At 35.7% G+C, this 17,700-nt stretch overlaps 1 protein-coding gene and 1 non-coding gene across 2 annotated transcripts; both read left to right on the top strand.

Annotated features, from left to right (window-relative positions):
* Positions 1–3,749: 3,749 nt before the first annotated feature.
* LOC114352576 (uncharacterized) lies at positions 3,750–5,284 on the top strand (the record flags this gene model as incomplete). Its single annotated transcript, XM_028304216.1, has 4 exons — positions 3,750–3,827; positions 4,266–4,321; positions 4,640–4,821; positions 4,903–5,284. Coding segments are annotated over exons 1-4 (647 nt in total), but the record flags the coding sequence as incomplete, so codon positions are not given.
* Positions 4,514–4,585, top strand: TRNAC-GCA (transfer RNA cysteine (anticodon GCA)). Its single transcript has one exon. It is a non-coding gene; the product is annotated as a tRNA-Cys (tRNA).
* Positions 5,285–17,700: the final 12,416 nt, after the last annotated feature.

Below are 17,700 nucleotides of genomic sequence, written 5' to 3'. Positions count from 1 at the left end.
AAAACACTTTTTAATATTTTTTTAAATTTCTTTAGGATAACGACTTGAATAAACTTTACGAGGAGGCACGAGTACCTAACCTAACAGACAGTAACAAACTTTCGGTCTTTAAATCAGTCAGAGTTAAACATACATAATAAATAGGTATAGCGTACTCGTAGGTAAACACTATTACTTAGTTTCGATTGAGATCATTAATTGCAAATCAAATCAGTTAAAAAAGGAAGACTAGGCCAGTCTAAAAGCAACGTTAATCTATTAAATAATTAAAAACTTACTTTTGTCTAAGAAAACAGGCTTTCAAGAGTATTAAAGCTTCAAAATCGAAACTCGAGATTTCTCGAGCTCCGGTAATTTTTTTCTCGTCTCGAATGAAGCCAAATTTCTCGAGTTTTCTCGAGTTTGAGAAGGCTCGAGCAGAAACCCTAGTTTCGATGATCGACTTTTTTTCATTTTTATGTGAGACAAGGTATTTGACGGCAATCGCACCGATTATCTTGGAGAAACTAAATTTGTTTTTCTTATTTGATATAGAAAGGTCTAAGCATAAGAAATAATAATATATTCCTCCTTCTAATTTAATTAGGTATACCTACTTAAACATTAAATAAATTAAGTACTTACACAAGTACACGTGTCGTAAGTTGAAGAACAAAAAAGGAAAATTGTTAATTTTTGTTTCCTGGAAAAAAATACGTAGCTTATTGTTAAGTTGTTTTATCATTTGTGTCTTACAACCTATTTAAATAAGTATCTGTGTGATGAGTACCTAAATACATATTAGTATGAATAAACTAACTTCTACCTCTACAAGTGTTTACAAGTTATCTAAGTAAGTATTTTCGAAAGTCGGTTCATTAGCTGAAGAAGGCAATCAGTGGATCTTCCATATTCTCACTTTTATGTACATTATGAACTAAATAACACGCGTATATGGTAAATAGCACGAATAACTACCGTGTCACCCTTGTTAGCTTGTTTAAAGTTGGGTGCACATGGCATTGAAGTAACGTAGTTTTAACTACGTTAGTTCGCGGCCGTCGCACAATGGATACGTGAGGTCTGTGTAGTCCGAACTTTAGAGCCGTGTGTTCATAGCCTTCAGGCTCTTGTGAGTATAGGCAAAATAGATAGGTGTGTATTATCAGCTAAAAGATGAAAAAAAAATTAATTTCATACCTACTGATTTATGTTTTGCATAATTTAATTCATTTAAACTGGTTTTACCGCGATATGCGGTATTGAAATACCTGTATTTGCCTGACGTTTCGACCGGGTTGCACCGGCCGTGGTCATAGGCTGACTGGAGCGTCGAGGGCGCGATCCTAATCTTATTTCAATATTATCTATACGCGTATCACGTTAAAACCTGTTTAAGTTGATATATTAAAGAAAATATTTTTTTCAGGATTCTAAAAAGCACTGAGCACTGAAAAATAAAAGCTTGTAATGATCCTTTCAAACAAACAAAGAATCATCGTTTGTTAACAACAATCAATCGCACCGTGCACCGCCTTACTCTTTCTGCATGGCCCGTGGTTGACTGGCAGAGAATACCATCCGGCATTAAGTCCGCCACAATTCATTGTATGTATGTATGTGGTAAAAGTTTAAATAAATAAAATAAAAATATATTGTGAGTATTTTCCGGATTCTGAAAAACTACTGAACCGTAAATTTATGCATAGGGGCCATCCATAAAGTACGTCACACGAATTTCATGATTTTTTGACCCCCCCTCCGTCCTTGTCACAGGTGGTCACATTTCTGCGACCCCGCCGCGAGTGGCTTTTCCAGCTCTCGGACTCTGAAACTCTGCTGATATCAGTTTTAATAATGTTATCCGAAGTGTCCCTCTCTCCCAAAGCAGATGGCTGCATGAGCGACAGTGACAGACAGACCCCTCGATAGATCCCTTGAGAAAAAGCAAATGAAGATGTTTTGATAGTCAATGTCTTGCTTGCGTCACTAGTTACTATCAATATCGATAAGATAACATTTTAGAGCAAGGTTTCTTAAGATGTGATTACCATAGGTAGGTAGATAAACTACTGAGCGAATCGCGCTAGCTAAGTAAAACAAGGATGGGTCTCCTGTGATCGGCTTTTCCGGCACCAGAAGATTAAGGTCCCTCTCTCTCACCCAAGCACTTGATTTACTACATGGATAGGATTTTTGTGGATGAGGAATAAAGGTAAAGGGAAGCACAAAAGATCCCAAGCTCATGCACGGCCCTAAATAAGATAAAATAGGTAGATAAAAATAATCAGAAGAATAGAAATTTTCGACTATATGAATTGGAAGAAAGACTTGCAAGCCTAGCTATCAACCAACTTTCAACCAAGCAAAATGTTAGACTGTCTTATAATGACAAAAAAAGGTTTAACAAAGAAGAAGTATTTCGTGTCCTAATAAAAGTTCAATATTGTCATCACTGTACAGGACAGGTAGTATTGATGACAAAGTTAATTAATTATGAATGCAGCAAGAATAAAACTCGACACCTAATGAGATCATTGCACAGAGGTTCAACGACTGATTTAGCATGTTTTTGCGGCACAGGCGAAGGGTGTAGCGTGGGACTTGGGTGTTTGTTCTAAGTTGTAATCTGTATTCTTAAACTTAAGAGCTGTGCTTTTCTTAACTTTTCTAGATACGTGCAGTTCATTCACGAAGGTCTCTGTCACGTAATTATTAATAGGATCCTCTGAGTACCTACCTAGGTATGAGGGATGTGAATAACGAAGTCTTCCAAGTCAGACTTCAGGGTCTTCGTCTTAAAGATATTATTACAAACTTTCCCACTAAATTTTCATAATATTTAAGTCGACTATGTACATTGTTTACATTTAATTAACTCAAATACAGCTCTTACTTTGTTTACGATCAGAATATTCTTATGTAGAGCTATTAAGTACCTAATAGACGAGTACGATCTAAATGAGTAATTTTCAAAAGACAAATAACACTTAGGTAAGAGGTACTTCTAGCGAGGAAGTTTTCCCGCCACTTCTTAAGACTTATACCACACAAATTGCAAATTTTAGCACACCTTAGTCCTTGGTGTCATTTAATGTTTGTTGTTCATAAAGACATCTGTGCCCTGAATAAAACAGAATGGGTGTATTTTCAAGAAGTTCCAAGAATTGCTGTAAAAAGGTAGTTAACATAAATAATTTTTACTTTACATCTTTTACTTGAATCATTAAGTCGGTCTTATCGGATTGTAACTTACATAAGCATGATCAAGCATTACGAAAAAGGGCTTTTATTCTTCATTTTCTAAATTCGTATTTGCCGTCCGTATGGCCGTCCGTTATTTTGAAATTGTGGTGAAATTATTTATTTGATAGTTATGTTAATACTCCTTGATACAATATCTATTTTTGGACATTGATTAATGTCAAAAAAGTTTTGGAAAATCACGTCAAAAATGATGTCAAGTTCGCTAATGACATATTATTCAAATGTGATAAACCAAATAAAACCAAGCGCAAGATTGAAACCATAAAAGAAGTTCAAATCCTATCAACATAGGTACTTCAAGCGTGTGAAAAATTTACCTATTCTAAGTAATTTATAACTAGAACTTGATCTACACAATGTCGTGGTCATCAGTTCGGAGGACAAGAGAATACAAGTTTATAATGGTATCGTATCATGATTATCGTAACTTTTCTGATAAACGATATCGCGGACTTTACCTACAATGATTAATTAGTGTAGGTAGTGCTACCGGCAGATTGTATCGTTGCAATTGTTGCATCTGCAGTTTAAAATGTTCGATTATTTAAAATACCATGGCTGATGGTGTAGTAGAGGATTCTGTATGTTACTGTTCTTGTACTCACAAAAGTGTTTTCTCTAAAGGGGCTATCCATAAAGTACGTCACACGAATTTCATGATTTTTTGACCCCCCCTCCGTCCTTGTCACAGGTGGTCACATTTCTGAGACCCCCCCCTCCCTAGTGTGACGTCACATGTTTTGCAATTTCAAATCGAAAAATTAATAAATTAACAGCAATTATTAGTTTTACATATTTCCATTTAAATTAAGTATTTACTTTTTTTATGAAATCAACATTATATCAAATATTTGAAACAATTGAAATGTGATGTCACAAAACTTAGGACCCCTCCCACCCCTTGTCACACTATGTCACACTTTGTCAACCCCCTCCCCCCCTCTTTACGTGTGACGTACTTTATGGATGACCCCAAAGAAGTAAAAACAGTGATTAAAAACTCTTTTGTTTTGCTTCAGATCGAGGAGGTTATGCAGCAGAAGGCGCCAGGGGTGCCTAGTAGTCTCAAACTCCAGTAAGTTATTTTAAAGATACCTATTATAGTTAAATACTATTTTAAAAATGCCTAGAAAGAAAATGCTTAAAAGTTGGATCAGTGTTAGAGCGCCATCTATTGATTGTACCGAATACTATCTTGTAACGAAATGCTTTGTCATTTAACATTGTGTAGGCGAGGCGGTACTGTATTTTCACCGCTCCTCCACATGGGGATATAGCTCAGTGGTAGAGCATTCGACTGCAGATCGAGAGGTCCCCGGTTCAAACCCGGGTGTCCCCTGACCAAAAGTCACTTTTTGTTTTTTTATTGATATTTTAATTGATGTTTTTTTAGTCAACCGCAAAGTTCGGGGGCTCAAGTCCGCACGAAGGGCTTCTCGGCCAATTTCTTCAAAGCCACCTTCAGCTCGAGAAGTAAGGCGGTCCCTGCCGCCAGCTCTACCCACTTCGTCTCCGAAACCACCAAAATAGGCAGCGCGGAGACCAAACCTATAACGAGAAATCGGCCTAGGACTGGTAAGAATCCGCACCTATTTAATAATAAACGTGCGTCACTAATTTCTTTTTTGTGATAATAACGTAGGATGTTTTTTACAGCACCGCAAGCCGATACTTCGACAAAGGTCAAACTAAAAAGGGCTGATCCGAATAAACCGCCAGTTAAACGTCCCGATAAATTAACGCTTGACTTCAAACGTCCTGAGAGACCAAAACAAGCGCTCACCCCTACCCCCGATCCAGGGGGGCCAAAGACCCCCAAGGGAGACCCCAAGAATGACCTAAAAAGCCCAAGAGTTGTCCTACAAATAGTGAAAAAGTCACACGCACCGCCGACACCGAGCAGCATCCTGCCGCCATCTTTGAAACCTAAAATCGTCGATCAAAAACTTAAACTTACGAAGAATATAAACAACAATGACGTCTGGACGAATTACGAAACTAAATCCTTGGAGCGGAAGAAACCAGCTTCGATATTGAAGTAAGTTTATTTTTATTATTTAAAAATAATTTTAATAACAAAAACTTAACGTTCGCAGTATCACTGATCGAAAACAGATTTAAAATTGCGCGCTAAACGGTCATGTAAACAATGCCACAATATGTACGAACCGAAAATAGCTCTTATCACGATACGTTACAGTTTGCTTTTCACAACTCAAACAACGTTGGTAAACCTGATTGACGCACGTGACGAAGATAATCTTTTTTGCCCATATACTTGTCTTCCTCTAACACACAGAAATGTCCATTTCTTACCTTCGCATATGTTATTGCTTTGCTCTTCACACGCGCTTCTAGTTTCCTCGATGTATTAAACGGCTCAGTGCTAGGTGGCGTTTTTGGTAGTGACGTCGAAGGAGATGTAGGGTCTTTTGAATTTGTCCGGCTAGTAGAAAGAAATGCAAGATTGTTTTTCCCAGTCGCACGGTGTATCGGGCACGCAACAGACAAGTTTGTTTGAATCGGCGGACCACGGATGTCGTTTTAGCCGGTGCTTTCTTTTTTTCGAACTTTTTATGTAACAAAACAAAGTTATAGTTTAACGATGGTGCATTAGTTGTGCATTTATAGTGACGTGTACGTTTTTCGGCTATCGGTGTTTGGTAGTGAGGTGATTTTAGTGTTGTGTTGGTGATTGTCGCGATGCCTGATGTTAAAACAATTGAACTTATTTACTTACTGGTGTCATTATTACACAGTCGCTTTCTCATATTGGTCGGTGTTGTCTGACACATTAGTGAATCGATGCATCGTGTCGTGTGTGACGTGAAAGTGTGTGTGTGTGTGTGTGTGTGTGTGTGTGTGTGTATGTGTGTGAGTGGTGAGAGAGAGTTGTGTGTAGAGTAGTCGTGTTTGTACATTTTATGAGCATCGTTAAGTGAGCGTGTGAAAGTACTTTTCAGTTTGATCATAACTTTTAGTTAAAAGGAGGCATCGTAAGCTTTTTTTACATTCAAAAAATGTAAGTTGGTATAACGGAAGTACTTTGTCAACCACCTCCCCCCCTCTTTACGTGTGACGTACTTTATGGATGACCCCAAGAACCACCAAAAAAAATTCGACGAATTGAACAAAAGGAGCTGAAGTATGAGAAATCCGAAGATTTAATAACATGATAGGCAAAACAATTCAGGTTTGATAAAATCGTGTTCGGATTTTCAAGATCTTTTAAAAGAAAGATGCCATCTTTTAAAACTCTTTAGAATCGATGCTCAAATCGCAATTCAATTTGACGTTTAACTTTCAATAAGCTTTTGCTGAATTTGAATATTTCAATCACTAGGCGTAATCTACGCTGAAGTTTGAATAAATCAATCATCTTCTATACTTATAATAAATCTGTAGAGAGGTCAATTCTGTACATGAAATATATTTTCAAAATAACTATCAGGGGGTGATTAGTGATCGATACTGATGCCAAAAATGCAATCAGTAAAATTTTTGTCTGTCTGTCTGTCTGTATGTTCCTTATAGAAACAAAAACTACTCGACGGATTTTGACGAAACTTGGTACAATTATTCTTCATACTCCTGGGCAGGTTATAGGATACTTAGGAATTCCCACGGGAACGGGCATTAGCGGGAAAATCCTTTTGTATGAAAAATCTAAACCGCTTAATTTAGACGCTTGAAATTTGGCAAGCAGGTACCTTAGTAAACTTAAAGCTTAGTTATAACAGGATATTGCAAAATTCCTACGGGAACGGGAATTAGTGAGAAAAAACATTTGTATGAAAAAATCTAAGCCACGTAAGATAGACGCTTGAAATTTGGCATGCAGGTACCTTAGTAAATTTAAAGCTTAGTTACAACAGGATATTGCAAAATTCTCACAGTCGCGGGCGGCCGCTAGTGAATAATAAATAAATACCTAAATCGAGTTTTAAATGCAATATTATGTAGACGTTTAGATCTTTTTGTAATACGGACGAATCATGGTTATACCAGTTATACTGAGTGTTATGCAGAAATTAACTAACTATTCTACTTATTTAGCACTCAGGATCACGATCAGATCAGAAATATTTTTTGAAATCAGTCTAGTAGTTCCTGAGATTATCGCGTTCAAACAATTTCTTCAGGTTTATAATTAAGTAGGTACATTTATTTACCAACGGGACTTATTAAGTCTATTTATTTGTTTCAATATTTAAAAAACAAACCTACTCATAATATGTATGTTTCGCTCTACTCATTACTCTATTTCATTAAGACATTATTTACTTAAGAGCTTATTTACGCAGAGCGTTGTAGTTTCACGCACGAGTCGCTTAAATAGTAACCACACAATAACACAGCATTTCAACTACATAACTAAAATTATAACTATAGCTTAAAGTATTTCTATAAATACAATCAGATTTCCCAATGACGAAACTAAATACCACGTACCAAAGGGAAACTTCCAGATGCTACTACGAATGGACTTTCCCTCAGCTTTTCACAAAAGGGCGCCGTCTACGTAATAAGCAAAACGAGACGTAATTTACCTACAGGTAGGGTTGCCAACGACAAGAAATAACGCAGCGAAGGATTATAAGCTATGCCAAATTGCCAAGCTATTTAACGAATAGCGGACTAGTTTAATGCGAAAAAAAAAACTTTATCAAAAGATTCAATTAATGTTTGCTAGACAATAAATAAAACCCATAAGAAAACAACGGTTTTGACGAGTTCAAAATAGGTACTAAATTAGTATGCCTATGATCTACCTAACATAAGTCACTAAAATATTTTTGACACGTTTTCTACATTAAAAATCACATCTTCACTTCTTGGCTGTCTGATTAAAAAAAACGTTTATTATTTCCGGGAATAGCAGCGTGACAACCCTATTGTCTTGTCACCGCCTCTGTCCCCTGGATTGTGTCGTCAATGCTGTTATAACTTTCGCCGCTCTTATAAAGGTTTTAAGAAATCTCATTTTTTCTCGCTTCCTACATAATACAGTTAACACTCGTACATTGCTGATACGTAAAAATAAATCATGTTTCATTCTGCTTTCACGGAATAGGTACCTAGGTAAGAATGTACTTATTTAAAAGCTGGATGTGGTGTCTGAAACTGACGGTAGATGGGGCAGCAAGGTTCTGGAGTGGAGGCCGCGTACCGGAAAACGCAGCGTGGGACGTCCACCTACAAGGTGGACCGACGACATCGTAAAGGTAGCAGGAAGGCGCTGGACACAGGCCGCTACCAACCGGGCAACATGGAAAGCATTGAGGCTTATGTTCAGAAGTGGACGTCCTATGGCTGAGATGATGATGATATGGTGTGGTGTCTTATGTGCGTTATGTAAGCTTAGTACAGGATTCTGATTCTAGGCAGTAGTACTATTCAATGGGACAATATTATTTGATCCTCTAAAAACTAATTGATCTTTTTTGTATGTGCACTTTTAAAAATAAATGATGTTTTTTATTATATTTTATCTTTGTATTAATTATTGGGTCTATATTAGTTGATCTACGGATAAATTATGAATGATCTTCATTAAAGGTAACATAATATTTATGTTTAACATACTCTTTTAATATTTGGTAAACAAAAATAATATTTGATCCTCTTTTTTAGTTATTGATCTTTAATTTTGTTAATTTGATGATTTTTATATCAAGTTTGCCTTTTAGCCTTTAAATAGTTTCCATCCTTTGACTACAACTTAATAAAAATAAGTACCATAACATAATTATTTTGAAGATTATTTGATATAGACAAAAAACAATTTATACAAATCGAATTATTTAAAAAAGTATCACAATATTGAATATTTGGTGCTCATTTCTTTTATTTTTGAGGACCAACAAGTAACGATCAGATATAATTTTTACATCTCAATTTTTTTTTGCGTAGTTCAAAAGAGGTTAAAATATCGATCGATTTTATTTATTTTATGTCTCAAAGAAAGAGGATCAATCATTAAAATAGATGACCAAATAGATTTTTTTATTTGCCGTTTTCGCTAATTAAAAAAGATCATTTAAATACATGCCCTATTCAATAAGCTTCGTCAACGGCTTCTAACGTGTGCTAAAACTAAATGTTTAAATATCTCTTGGTAATTAATACGTAAGCTACCACAGTGTCTAGTTTTATAAGAACAAAGTACTTCAAAAAGTTAATTAATAAAGATTGTTAAAATTAAATAATAGTACCTATGTACAGTCGAGTTCATAAATATATTGGCAGTGCCAATATTTCAAAATATTGTTACCTTTTTAGCGATCATACATTTCAATACAAACTCAAACATCAATAAAATGTAATCATATAACTGTTCATTTTAACATGTTGCGGTAGCGCAGTTTTGACTTTGCCAATACATATTATATTTATGAACTCGACTGTACCTACTTCTTACAGTAACTTTTCCATGACTCCTAAAATGCTCATGTTCATGACGTAAAATTATAATGACCATTAAATAATAATGGATACAATTCTTTAAATAAACCGCCTCTTATTTCACATTCATAAAAAGACTAACGGAATAAAATATTAATCCGACGAGACTGATGAGCTTTGTAACAAAAACGTTATAATACAGGGTGTTAGGTAAATGGGTTTATAAGCGGACACTAGCTCATATTAACATGCATATAGATGGTATGTGGAAATTAGAAATTTGATATCATCATTTTAATTTTCTAAAATAAATTTTATCTTTTTTATCCATATTTTGAGGATACCAATTTTCTGACTTCCCCATACCATTTATACCTATGCATATTTTAACGTGGGCTAGTGTCGGCTTATAAACCCATTTACCTAACACCCTGTGTATAGTAGCCCCTTTAATATTCAGGTCCATTATCGTAAAAGATACGAAAAGGTTCGACTTTCATGTCGGTAATGTTATTTTATTAATATTCAGAGATTTTTATGGACAATTTATTCTAAGAATTATCCTTGTAACTTAGAACGATTTTGTTAACTTTATTTACCCGAGGGTATATTAGGTTATCTATACTAATAATAAAAAGCTGAAGAGGTTGTTTGCTTGAACACGTTAATCTCAGAAAGTACCTAACTGTCTTAAAAAAAATGTTGAACAGCCCATTTATCAAGGAAGGCTTTAGGCTACGAGTATAAGCTATATAACATCACCTTAAAACCAATAGGAGCGGAGTAGTAAAGAAAAATGTTGCAAAAACGGGAAATATTATTCAAACTATTTTCACGCCTTAGGTACGAAATCGCGGCGCTGGCACAGCAGGGGGATTCGTGTCAATTTCACCATGAAATTTCATATTGACTGAAAGAAGTACTAAATCTTAGCCGCCCTTTGAACTTAAGTATTAAATTGAAAACAATAGGTACAGGTGAAACTAACAAACCTGGGTATTATTATCAAAGGATCGTTTCCAATAACAAGCCCTGCGGCGTAGACTATGAAATTTTCCAAAGCAATATTACGTAATCAACCTTTCAAACTTCGCGATTGCCATCAAATTGTCCCGATGTTTTGAGACTTCGATGAGATTAGTATCTTTGTTGTTTATTTTAATAGCTTTCCTAGCCTGTTGTTTTAAGTTTGTTTACTGTTCACAATTTAAATTAAGCGAGTTCTTCTTAAGGCAGTAAAAGACAAAATTACTTTTCGAAATCAATAATCTTTCAATTAAAGGTCTTTCTAGAATCGCCCGATTTAACATCAAACAAAACAACAAAAATTCATTTGTGAAATTTCGTACCTGATAAATTCATTTTACCTACTATGAAATCACTTTTTAACATCTTAAGTTACCAGAGTTTAGCTTCATGTTACGAAGTTAAATAATTAACTATCTACTCATAATATTATTCCGTTCTAATTAAATACCTTTTGCGTTGTTCAAACTAGTTCTAGTTCAAACATGGACTTCGTTAAAATCTGTTTATTACCGAGGTTCTCTAATGACGAAAGTTTTCTGAAAAAACTCACTGAAACTACAAGTAAAGGTATGAAGCAGAGTGGTTATTTACTTACTTAAGCAGTTTTACAGGTTTATTAACTATTCGACGTTTCTTTAAAGATCAAAAAGTCGGTTGTGAATTCATTTCTTAAAAAGGGTTCCATACTCAAAGGGTGCCAACGGGATCTTTTTATTAAGGCTCTTTTTTAAGTTACAACAAGGAGAAATACTTAATAAACTGATATATCCTTATAAAAATACTTCGTCTGTGTTCTTTTCGAACTTGACCGGTTTTTATAAAATATGAAAATAATAACACCAGGGATATTTAAAATGTAATCTAACTTCAACGTTTGGCCTATATCTGGTTTAAATATTCTCTTTGTCGAAATAAATTGAAAAACGTATTAATATTTCGGCGTCGAAACAATTAAGCTTCGGTATTTTGTGACACTAACGAGTCTTTCCAAGTTCGGCACAGCGTTATTGAATAACACGGACTCGAAAATTTCAATACCGCGAGGTGACAATAACAGGAATAAAGTTACACGTTTATCATCAAAAGTCTGTCAAACTCCATACAAAAAACACCGGTTATGATTAATAATTACTGTTAAAGTAAGATGGTGCAAGGTGCGACCCAGACTAAATGTCCAATTGCAAAGTCGCTCTTATTAGAGCTACATAAGATGCCACAGTGTTCAGCTGGATTTGCCGTCATCTGTACTACCGAGACATGAGTTGAACACGTCAGGTGGTATCGAGTGACATCAATCGACTTCGTTCGATATAGCTGACATACGCAACAAACATTACTATGAGGTATGCTGACAGTGGAAGCACAGGGTGACACACGAACCAATCACAGCTCTTTTTTCGATTTGCTGCTTCACTTAAGCAAGCATCGTTTGTGAATACGGGGATAGCGCAACACGTCTACCTATAGTAACGCCTTCTTCTAATCGTATGTGTTATTGTGACACAGGTAACAACACTAGTTCAGACTTATCACGCTCTGTTGATCCTGTCATGTCTGTGACACCTTAACGTGGCTGACTCAGGCACGTTTGAGGCAATAATTTATTTATTTTTTCGTAGATTCAATATTGCAATGTCTCAGCGAAAACTAAAAACTTGAGAGCAAAAGATACCTACTCTGTATTACTTACTTTATTTTACAGTACTTACGTTTATCACCCTTGGGAATTCCAAGTTGAGAGATTATTCTGTCTTTTGCTCGATTTTAAAAAAAGATTTTAAAATATTTATCACCAACGGAGAAAGTGAAAGTTAACGTTACTTAGATAATTCGATCAAAGGAACTAACTCGATTTAGTAGTGAACTAATCTGCCTTTGCTCAGCTATCTCCTTTGCGTTCGTAGAGGCTTAATTTTATTATCGTTCAGAACCGATCGTTCGTAAACCGTTTTAGTGGCCTATGTAGTTTGTAGACTTGGCAATTTTGCTAACTAAAGTCAACTATTAATCTCAAACTACTGACACTACGTATATTATAATTATGCCCTTATCAGTAATTCGTACCTCCGATTACCAAATAAAAAAAAACAACTGAATGACTGCTGCAACGAAAACTATCAAATTGTCTAATAAATCTAACCTACATAGCAATTTGGATAGTGTTTATTGTAGCTTTTAAGGTAAATTATTATTCAATGCGCAGTAGCTTAATCATCATCATCAATCAATTGGGTAGTAGTCAGTACACCTTTAATCACTAAGTAATTCCAAGATACAATTTCTTTAAAAGAATCCAAAATTTCAACCATGAAAATCTTAAAAAGCGGGAAATCTATGGGAGAAAAAGTGGTTCTAAAGATAGCTCATCAAATTATCTACGTCAATTGACTCTTGATGTTAAACCCTTGTTTGTAAGTCAACAAAATTGACAAACTCTGTTGGTACGGGCTGTCATTTGGATCTGCGCCAGTGAAACGTATTTACCGCTTCCATTCACGGCGGATTATTATGAAACTCAATTAGAAACCTTTACACGTGTTCCTCCATATTCGTATTGCGATATCACAATTATTTTATTGAATAAGTCTTATATTGAATTCTGTACATATTATGTGCTATCCAATCCAATTTATGGATTACATTGTGTTGCGATGAATGACGGATCGTACGTCACTGTAATAATTAATTACTTGAGGTTAATACCATATTACATATAAGAGGACATACTTTATCCCACCAAAAACATTCTGTAAAAAACTAGCCAAGTCTCGATGGAGCTGCTTGTTTATCTCTAAAAAGTAATGAAATCTAGACAAAGTTGTGCCAAGTCTATGGTTCCTTACTGCGATTTCTTTATTATTATAGTTAATGTTGTGTGACTTGGCCGTTGAAGGGTGACAAAACCAGGTGCTCCATGACACCATTGCACCAGTCTGTCGCCAGAACCGCTACCCATGGACGATGGAAAATTGCCACTTGGAAAACGTTGATTCAACAATAACCAGTCAATTGTAGGTTTAGTAAAGCTGCGTATTTTTAATACTTATGTATGACTAGCTTTCCGCCCGCGGCTTCGCCCGCGTGGAATTTTGTCTGTCACAGAAAAACTTTATCGCGCGCGTCCCTGTTTCAAAAACCGGGATAAAAACTATCCTATGTTCTTTCCCGGGACTCAAACTATCTCTATGCCAAATTTCATCAAAATCGGTTGCGAGGTTTAAGCGGGAAAGCGTAACAGACAGACAGACAGACAGACCATTAAACCCTAACTCTGTACCAAATTTCAGCTCTCTGAGTTTATGGGAAGTACTAGTTCTATTTTGATGATCATCAGTGAGTGAGTGAGTGTCGTAAATGCGAAACTTTGCTTTCGCTTAACTTCGGAACTAAATGACCTACAGACTTGAAATTTTGGATTTTAAGTATGTGATTATAGCTTACTAGATGACGAAAATTTCTGTGTTCTGGTCTTATCCAGAGGTTCTCAAATAGGGGCCTGAAAATGCGGCGAAATGGTTCCAGTAAAGGATGGTACGGCAGTGTTTGCTTCGCGCTCGACTTGGCGGGGGCACTGCCGTGCCCCCAGATTACTGTGAATATTGTGTTTAATCCTTCAAGGCCCGCAAATCTAGACACAATAGATAATCAATTGTTATGACATTAATGAATGCCGTCTGGGACTCAAGCGGTTAAGTTAGCCAAAATTACAAGTCCATTAAGGGTCCAATGATAGTTTAACTAATAATACTTTACCATGGAAGCTACAATAAACACTATCCAAATATACCATAATAACAATAACAAAATAACATACAAAGTAACCTAATATAAAACTTATCTGTTTAGTTCTAGTTCGTAGTTTCGTACCTCCTAAGCAGCAATATGATTAAGGCGATTAGTGTCCTCAATCCGCGCCAAATGGGCATTTTGTAAAGCCTACTCCTCTTTTACTGCTGGACAGAAATAGTTGAAAAAAATATATGTTATACAACAGTTCAAGGACTACATTTGTGACGTTTGAATTTTCGCTACGTCTCTTTGTTTTGGATTAAAAAAATAAATACGGGACATCGATTTTTTACTTAAATTCCCTACTCCTCCAAAACGGCTATGTTAATTTAAAAGATTTTTGCACGAATAGATTGGGAATTCTTTAATCTTTAAATGACACGTTGCGTTTTTCAATCGAACATTACTTTCATTCATAAATTTTACTTTTGATAAATTCCGAACGTTTTGCTGTTGAGGGGGCCTTCGCGGGGTGCGGGCGGCAGTCGGCCGCTGGCCTTCAGACGGGGAGGTTGTGTCACTCGCTACAAACTGACATTAGCGATCAAAATGAATTTTTTCTTTGGCTAAGTTGCAACACCTGACGTGACCTAACTTTGACCGTAGCTTTGGCGATAACCGGTGTTTTTTGTATGGAGTTAGACAGACTTTTGACGCTTGTCAAAGTTGAAGTAAGAAACTAATTCAGCTTGCAAGATTCCACCCGAACAAACATTTATGTAATTACCTACATACATCATAAATTGCAAGCTAAATAAAAGCTTGTAATAAAGTCGGGTTTGTTCAAATTTCGAGAACGACTGAACCGACAAAAGCATTAGAAAATTTACAAAAAATAAAATAAAATTTTATCCCGTACAAAATGTTCATGGATTTTGTTATTTTTATTAAATACCTTTACGCCTGAGTTAAATGACACCGACATCAAGGTTCATCAATTTAAGTTTAAAATAATAGGCAGTAATGTATGAAGAAAGAGCTTCTATTCTGTATCTACCTATGCCCGTGTATTTTTGATCGGTGTCAAATCGGAGTTTTTGGTGCGGGGTACGCGGGTGTTGCTCGCGGCGTGAAGGTCAAACGCCCAAGGTCATTGAGGACTCTAATCGCCTTAAACTACAGACAAAGCCCTAGTCTCTGTACTCATTCTACATGACCTTTAAATTCCCAGTACCAATATTAATCCTGTAATTCGGGAACTCACAGGGTTCAGTATCAATTCATTAAGTACAAGAGATTCAATTTAAAGACTGAATAATAAAATAAAACCTTTGTGAATGCACTGATCTGTCCAAATTACAATACATTTCTTTGCGTTTCGTTTCCATTCCAGCTAACCCGAGATTTGTTTGAATGGAAATAAAAGGTGGAGGGTTTTTAACAAACTGGGACTTTTCTACGAATAAGTTAAATTTTGGATCATCATTCCAAATGAATACTTTTTGCATTGATTTTTATTTATCGACGCAGCCTAGATTCAAATATTAGTGTAGTTCATCAGTACTTACTTTTTGATTATAAAATAATTTTTAATTTCCAAAAGTGAGCGAGTCCTTGACAGATTGAACTTTTAATATTGCTTTTTAAGGTACCTATTTTGACAGAAGCTTCAGTGTAGGTAGACGTGCTAATAAAGTGCGCTGATGCGAGTCTAGTTTAGTGTGATTACTTATTATTTTTATTACACAAAAATATATTTTTTAAAGAATACGTCAGATGAATAAACGCTACACGCGCGTTCTGTTTATTGAAGCGCGAAAATAGCGCGTGTAAACTCACACGCCGAATGAGCGTAAAACGCTGATCTGAAAGCGCCCTTAATAAGTACGAGTAAGTGGACGCGCCATTAAATCCCAATCCCAACTAATATTATAAATGCGAAAGTAACTCTGTCTGTCTGTCTGTCTGTCTGTCTGTCTGTCTGTCTGTCTGTCTGTTACGCTTTCCCGCTTAAACCTCGCAACCGATTTTGATGAAATTTGGCATAGAGATAGTTTGAGTCCCGGGAAAGAACATAGGATAGTTTTTATCCCGGTTTTTGAAACAGGGACGCGCGCGATAAAGTTTTTCTGTGACAGACAAAATTCCACGCGGGCGAAGCCGCGGGCGGAAAGCTAGTACTAAATAATGTCAAGCTAAATACTGTGGCATCTTATGTATGTGTTATTTTGCAACAAAAAAAATATAATCTGACGTGTTATTGAGTGTACAACGGGGTTGTAACAACGCTCATACAAACTATGCTTGCTTAAGTGAAGCAGCAAATCGAACGCACAGTATGAATAGAGCTCTGTGATTGGGTCGTGTGTCACCCTGTGCGTCCACGCGCACTGTGAGACCTCATAGTATAGTAATGTTTGTGAATACAGGCGTGAGTAGGTACAACATACTTGCGACGATTTATAAATACTTGCGAATAATAATAAGACAATAAAAAGAGGCCATCACAACTCTGGCGACAATTAAACGAAAACAAGGGGTATTAGCCCCAACAATGGGGTCGGTACAATGGGTCAATTAATCCAATTTGGGGGAAGCGGGGCCATCGACTTCTCTCGATCGACTTGTATTTAACGTATTAATAAATGACTGTGTTTGTTTTGTGGTAAAGGTATTGTGAATAAGAATGATCATTTAATTCACAAATAAGTATAAATTAAGTTCATAGTACTTACCTACTTATGAACTACTTGTGACAAAGGATAATTATTTTTTGTTGCAGTTATGTAGTTCAGTGGTGATATTATATGAGATTTTATCTACTAATTGAAATAAATGTTACATGATTTTCACATTAATCAATAATCGGTAATCAAGTAGCGTTCATAAAATAATTTAAAAAATAATTGCTACATGTTTCACTACTTGGCTTTATTTTTCAGCGTTCATGTCGAAATAAATTGGTTCAGGCTTCGCTATTAACTTTTTATAGAGGTAGATTGCAGTGTGTGCAGAATAATTCAGTGATGAGTTAATAAACTCATAAAAAACATTTTCATTTTAAATACATTGGAAAGTTCTATTTATTTTCCTTGGGTTGTCTGGAAGAGATCGCTTTCTAGCAATAAAACCATTAACAATTATGCTGTTTCGAACTTGTATTTCCTTTAACAAATAAATCTTTGAAAATTTTACGGTATTGCCCCACATAGAGTTGAGTAGACACAATTTTTCATTCAAAAGATAAATAAGTGAAGCCAAAAAAATTACATAGTTCCATTATTTACTCTG

The sequence above is a fragment of the Ostrinia furnacalis genome, unplaced genomic scaffold (assembly GCF_004193835.3).
Source record: "Ostrinia furnacalis isolate ACB-3 unplaced genomic scaffold, ASM419383v2 OfSCF0140, whole genome shotgun sequence".
NCBI lineage: Eukaryota > Metazoa > Arthropoda > Insecta > Lepidoptera > Crambidae > Ostrinia > Ostrinia furnacalis.
The sequence above is the reverse complement of the archived record's forward strand: the minus strand, read 5'-3'. Positions and strand labels throughout refer to the sequence as shown.